Source organism: Lipophrys pholis (assembly GCF_963383615.2).
Source record: "Lipophrys pholis genome assembly, chromosome: 10".
In the NCBI taxonomy this organism is placed as follows: Eukaryota; Metazoa; Chordata; class Actinopteri; order Blenniiformes; family Blenniidae; genus Lipophrys; species Lipophrys pholis.
The window spans coordinates 28,497,081-28,503,876 of NC_137640.1; the positions used below are offsets into that span (position 1 = coordinate 28,497,081).

General features: G+C 42.9%; 1 protein-coding gene across 1 annotated transcript; it reads left to right on the forward strand.

The window, feature by feature from the left end:
• The first annotated feature begins 1,542 nt into the window (after positions 1-1,542).
• LOC308116233 (retinoschisin-like) lies at positions 1,543-6,013 on the forward strand. The gene is made up of 6 exons (XM_080474292.1): positions 1,543-1,769; positions 2,078-2,103; positions 2,191-2,392; positions 3,147-3,288; positions 4,054-4,249; positions 5,342-6,013. The coding sequence occupies exons 1-6, from the start codon at positions 1,715-1,717 to the stop codon at positions 5,492-5,494; spliced, it is 774 nt and encodes a 257-aa protein (XP_080330418.1). The 5' UTR covers positions 1,543-1,714; the 3' UTR covers positions 5,495-6,013.
• Positions 6,014-6,796: the final 783 nt, after the last annotated feature.

A 6,796-nucleotide genomic window follows, 5' to 3' on the forward strand; every position in this document is an offset into this window, starting at 1 on the left:
AGAAATCAAACAAGAAGGATGGATAGTTTGTTTATACTTTTCCAGAACTTGCCTCCACCTGCCCAAGTGACATGTAGTGAAAAGTTTCTGGATGTGTTCAGTCATCAGGGCATTGCTCTGTGTCCTCTTTACACTTCCTGTATGTGGCCTCGGGTGAGAGGAGGTGATTCTCTCTCCCGGGAACCGCAGCGTGTCGCCAAACACTCCAGACTGAAGCCGGTCGTCTCTGGGAAAGTTGGGCTGCTTTTTCATTTCACTGAAGATCCAGACGACACAGGCGGAAGTTTGCAAGGGCGGGTACAAACCCCCTTTTCCCAGAAAAAACATCCACAGAAAAACAATGTTTGAAACAATCTTTGAAGATAAGTTATACAAGACAGTCATTGTCTAACCCAACAACTATCATGAAATTTCCGCTCTTTGTAAGAAACACCAAATGACCACATTCTGTCTCTTCTACATCAGCAGCTGTAAATCATGCAGATGATTTTCATCTTTTAACATTATTTTCTGGTCATCTTTACATTATTCGTCATTATTTTGCCTCTCATTTTTAAATGTTTTCCACTGTTGCCTGTTTTTCCTGCTCTTTTCGTTTAGTAATTCTGTTTTTTTTCCACTTTCAATTTGGTTTCCTTTTGTCTCATTTCACTGATCAGAATCCCTCCCCAGTCTCCCTCTGAGGCATTTGCATGTATCTTTTATCACTTTTTACCTCTGTATGTTCTGTGCTCAAGAAATCATATATTACAATAGGCTTTGTAACGGAGGCTTTAATTTATCTGAACGTCAAGAAATCCCGCCGTCAATCAACCTTATCCTTTCTGCGATTGTGAAAGCTGAACATTTTGTCTTTGTATCATCGTTTGGGTGTGTGCTGTGGCACATACTGAGGACTGCACACTACATACTGCCTGTCGTCACACCTTGAACAATGTGCTTTCAGATGAAATGCTTCTTTATTTGGTGACATTTCCTCCCGGATGAACAAAGTGCCTTGATTTTAGATGTAGAAATGTGTTACATCGGTGAAAGGAGCTTATCCTACTAAGCACACCTGTGAGAACAGGGTGTCCAGCCTAAACTTTCCCACTGGTGCTGCTCAGCTTCTCTCCATGCAGCAGAGCAGCCTGACATAATGCAGCACTTTATCACTTTTTTTATTTGGACCGTGGGAGTGTCCTCATAAAACTGCTGCTCCAACTGTTTTTCTAATGTTTTGTTGCTTTTCTGCTTTTGTTCATTTTTTTATCTTTGTAATTAATAGATTGACAGAATAGATAGATCATTTTTTTAAACAAAAATAAACTCCTTTGGACATAAAGGATGACTTGTGGGGTTTTAAAATCTTGCTTCTTGCTTATTATGGAGGGTTTGGGATACCTACACTCTCTAAACCAGCATTTGAGTCAAACAAACAAACAAATAGAAATTATTTGAAAACTTTTGTAGGTCATTAATATCTTGACAAACAAGATATGAATTTTAGTTGTGGTGAAACACTAAAAGACACAGCAGCCTTCCAGTGTCACACCCACTTTTGATTTATGGTGGTTTCGTTGAGGTGCAGTACAAGGGAGCAGCCTACGGGAGGTTCTCAGGGCCAATAAAGAGTATTAGATGAGGCCATTGCAGGCCTGTGGATTATGGTAATCCTAACCACTATCGCCTCTTCTATCACACACATCTCATTCCAGCAGAGCTGAGGAGGAAGATGGAGGTCAATGCTTGTCGTGCTGCTGTGCTCTTCCTCCTGCTCCTTTCCCAGGGTAAGTTACTGTGCAGAAGGGGGTATTAGTAACCGAAGCTACTTTAAAAAATGTCGGGCAAATGCTTGTCGTCCTTGTATCCTATAGTCAAGGTGCTGCAGACTTCTCCTGGAGGCTTATAGGCGACATCATTTACAGTTAACCACAACAATTACAGTCACCTTCATGCAAACACTTCATACATACATTTTTCAAAAGGTTGGCTCCTTATCTTATTTTCAATAACTAGTCTTTGGTGAAGTTTTGTCTTTGCGCATGTTATCCTCACATGTGATTTTATGTTCAATGCGTCCGTCTGTGTGGAGTAGCCCTGATCACTGTTCACTCACAGGAGGTAAGTTTACACCTCAGGGACATTTGAAATGTGAAGAGTGAGAGGAGAGAAAAGCCCGGCTTCACTCTTTCGCCCTGCACTCTGCAGGAGGAGGAGGTCATCCAGGAGGAGGAGCTGCAGGAGGAGGACCAGCAGGTCATCGAGACATGGACGCGGAACATGAAAGCCTGCACCTGTGACTGCGAGTCCGCCGATTCCCCGACACGCATCCCACCTGTCCCGTCAACCTCCATGCCCCTGCCCCTGCCACCACAACCACCCCGGGGTCACTCGCTGACCTGCATGCCAGGTGAGGGCTCCACCTGATCAGCAGACCTGGACTCCCTCTGTCCCCCACTTGCTTCACTCCAGACAGTGTCAGCCGTCCTTTGAATGGGAGACGCATCATGTGAAGGTCAGTGACATGTTGAAGAATGTCACACACAGTAAGAGGAATCACGGCCGCAGCAGTGTCCTGTTCACTCCCGGTTTACCAGGAGTCTGCGGGCTTCAGACGGCGTGTGCTGGATCGGAGCTGTGCCCTCATGTGCACTCGGGTTCATTTTGACTCAGTCTCAGTTCCTCTGCAGGAGTTAACATCGGCTTTGAGCCTAAGATTTTTGCAACCGTCTCTTGATAGTGAGATGATAGTGCCTGGGTTCCAGGCTTGGGGTTAGGAAATGAACTGAAGGAAGCCTGGACAGCAAATGCTGCTTAGATAATCTCATTACCTGTGCGGGGATGTGATGATCAGATTATGGAGCTCAAAATAGGGAATGCCCTTCACCTAATAACATGATACTGGGCAGTAAAGCGGACATCAGACGATGCCCAGATCATTTTCTTAAATCTTATCACGCAAGCTTCAAACCTCACTGAAAGCTAGATTATCACAAACAGGTGAGCAGCGCCGGAGGAACCCGCGAGAGCCGAAGTCACGCGTCCTTCATGCAAGTTGTAATCAGTCAAGAAGTTATTAATCTCATTCACATGTTGGTGAAACGTCTGCTGCCTCCTCGTCAATCATTTACAAACTGAGTCAACCCTGATACTTTGATCCCCAGAGTGTCCGTACCACCGAGCCCTGGGCTTCGAATCTGGATCTGTGAAGTCAGATCAGATCAGCTGCTCCAATCAGGACCAGTACAGCAGCTGGTACTCGTCCTGGATCCCCAACAAGGCTCGCCTCAATAACCAGGGCTTCGGGTGAGTCACAGACATCCCTCTCCTCTTCGCTCCAGTTCATGTAACGTCCTGGAGACATTTCATCTAGTGTAATAGAGACCAACGGAAATAATAGAAGACTACAAAACACTGTTTGAGTTATGGCTGCTAGAGACAATATAATTAAAGAAATACCTTGAATTAAAAGTAAACCAGCACAAGATGAGAGATTCTTTGGATTTTTTAATACTTTGATTCCCTTAGTTGGATTATTTCATTCTGAATTCTATGAGTAGGTAACTTCAGTTCCGTGTACTTGGAGGAGGGGGCTGCACAGCAGCAACCCGCCAACAGTGGGATTCAAACCTGCAAACCTCCCATCTCAAGCTCCTTTCTGTAACCTCTGGGCCGCCACTGCTGAAACTGTTAATGATCATTTGTTTGATTGTGATCGTCATTAGAAATCCAAATCAGACCTGAAAGACTGAATGATTTCGTTTTGACTTCTGCTGCTTCTGGACGCCGGTAAAAGTGGTTGTGTCGTGTCTGCAAGCCTTCGCTTTAGTGTTTTTGTTTAGTAAAATCATAAACAGGAGAAAAGGATCAAAGAACAACAAGAAGGTGTTCTGTTAAAAGAAAGAAAGATTCCTTGATATGTGATAAATAGAATTTAACAAATGAAACAGTCTGAAACACACATTGTGCATTTATGTAGTTTGACTTTGATGCTCTTCCTGAAAATGCTCAGATTCTGTAAATAAGTAAGAAAGTGAGTGAATGAATGAATAAAATGTTGATCGTTGCTAGGTGTGCATGGCTGTCCAAGTTCAATGACCAGTACCAGTGGCTCCAGATCGACCTGCAGGAGGTGGGCGTGGTCTCTGGGATCCTCACACAGGGCCGCTGTGATGCAGACGAGTGGATCACTAAGTACAGCATCCAGTACCGCACCCTGGAGTCTCTCAACTGGGTCTATTACAAAGACCAGACAGGAAACAACAGGGTGGGTTCACAATGGAGATTTGTCTGTTTGTGTTTGACCACTGAGGATGTGACACTTTTATTCTTCATTGTTTGATATTGGACTGAACTCACACTGCAACTAAATTATTGCAAGAAACAATCCACTTGATGTGATTTCTCTGCAGTCCTCTCTAAAATAGATCAAAAACCTCAACTAAAACACATTTTCATTGGTTCAGAGAAACACTGAATGGCATCCATTATGCAACTTCTTGTTCCTTTTGCGTGCTTTTTGTATTCCACCACATCTTTTCATGAGTCACAGTTTAATAAAAAGCACACTTATTCATCTCTTACTGCTGCTTTGTGCAGCCGCTCTGCTCCAGTTTCCTTTGTGGAGTCCTCCCTGACAGGTCAGCCACCATGAGGGTTTGTCTCTCAACCAGAGGAGAGTAACGAAAACCTCTCTATCTGTACTGAAGTCAACATGCATTTATTATAAAGATCTTAAGGGAAAGACCGAGGTACTCAAACTGTTTAAACGACTTGTCAATTGCAGGAATTTTCTTTAGTTTTGTTAAAATCTCTACGTTCAAACCGTTGTGGACGGTAACGTTTGCAAAAATCACACAACAAAAACTTGCTTTGTACAAAAATGAAAGCTAGAAGCAAAAGTTTTCTAAATGTTTGCAGACAATATGCAGATAAAGGTTTGTATAATCAACCAAACACATAGAAAGAAGAGATTACATGGTGTAAATTGGACTTAAGTCAAATTGTAATGGATTTGTAATTCATTACTTCAGCTGCTGAGCCGACAGCCTCATGGTGTTTTGAGTGGCTGCTTAAAGCAGATTATGAAGACATCATTCTGACAAGGTTCCATCGAACCACGACAAAACATATTTAAATAACATTGACCATGATGGCACATATTGATTGTTATTTCACACCAGCCTCATTGGATTTTAGGCTTCTGTTAAACCTGAAGGACGCAGAGAAATCTGCAATGAGCTTCATACTGGCTGGTGAAATGTAATATTATGTACTTAGCAGCACTTCAATTATTTAACGTCCACCACATATATTATATATATATCCCCATTTACTCTGTTTACGTCCTTCTCCTAAGGTTTTCTATGGGAACTCTGATCGGTCGTCCACAGTGCAAAACCTGCTGCGACCTCCCATCGTGACCCGTTACATCCGCCTGCTGCCGCTGGGCTGGCACACCCGCATCGCCATCAGGATGGAGCTGCTGATGTGCATGAACAAGTGCATGTGAAGCCACTCTGCACGTTGCTTTCCTCGCTGTCCTGCCGAGCGGGGAGCGAAGGCCCGGCGCTGAGAGATCCATTCCTAAACTCTGATGTGACTTTCATCACTGGTCTGTCCTGCATTGTTGGTGAGACTCAGCCTGGTCTAAATATGGGCAGTTGGAAACATTTGGTGCACTATTTATCTGTCTTAAAGTCTGTAAAAATCCATTGTGTGGATACATCGATTAAAAAAAAAAAAGGAAAATTGGTCACGACTGAGATCATTTCAGCTTAGTCTCTTCTTCATGTCACACACTTTGTCTTTCAGTACATTAAGAAAGGACAGCAGTTGTTGAATCAAATCAAATTGTCTTGGTTTATTGGAGATTTACTGTTACATATGTAAACATGAATATTCTAAAGTTGTTAAGCATTCATTTGTGGGTTTATGTTATCCTGTAAATGCTCCCTTGGGGAAAAAAAGCAGATAAACACTGACTATGCTACCAATTTGTGTCTGTAATAAAGCACAAACTTAATACTTGATTTCATTTAAACAGCTGGTAAACATCTTCTGTTATAAATATTACCAAAACGAGTAGTCACACATCAGTATTAATATAATACACGGTGCTCCTTCAGCAAAAAACAGTAATCCAAAGAGAGAAAGTGTGTTGTGTTGAGTACAGAGTGTGCACAGTCCTTCCTTACAGATGAACAACACACAGTACAACACGGCCGGGGCTGGACTCTGTCTTTCTCTTTCAGTCTCCACACACTGCGCACATGAGCAACACAAAGTGAGGAAGATTCTACAGAGTCAGAGCAATATTGCTGAGCCACACAGTCTCTTCAAAGTGCAACATTAAAAAGTGTAGGGCTTATTTCTGACAAGCTACCGTACTCTCATGGCACTTCATTTCCAACAGAAAACAACGGTACAGTACAGATCCTGCCTCCACTGAGTTTCCCTTTAAAGATTTCTGAAAGGCCCGTCCCACGTGGTTCACTGTGTGCCATCAGTTAAAAATACAGCGGTTCCCAACCAGAGGTACACGTAGCCCGAGGCTGCAGAAGTATCACTACGTGGGGAGAGAACATGGAAACACGGCCTGGTAGAATACATTTTAAAGTCTGATTAAGGCCAGCTGTAATGACTTCATTATGTTCTGAGAGGGCGAGCCAATAGTTTGCTTGCAGAAAAGGTGAAGTGCTGTTGGTTCATGGTGAACATACTGAAGCTCAGTCAAAAAGATAAAGTGGACAAACAGTTGAAACAGCTGACATGGAGTGAAAAGTTAAAAATAAATAAAAAAAGATGAGCAGTT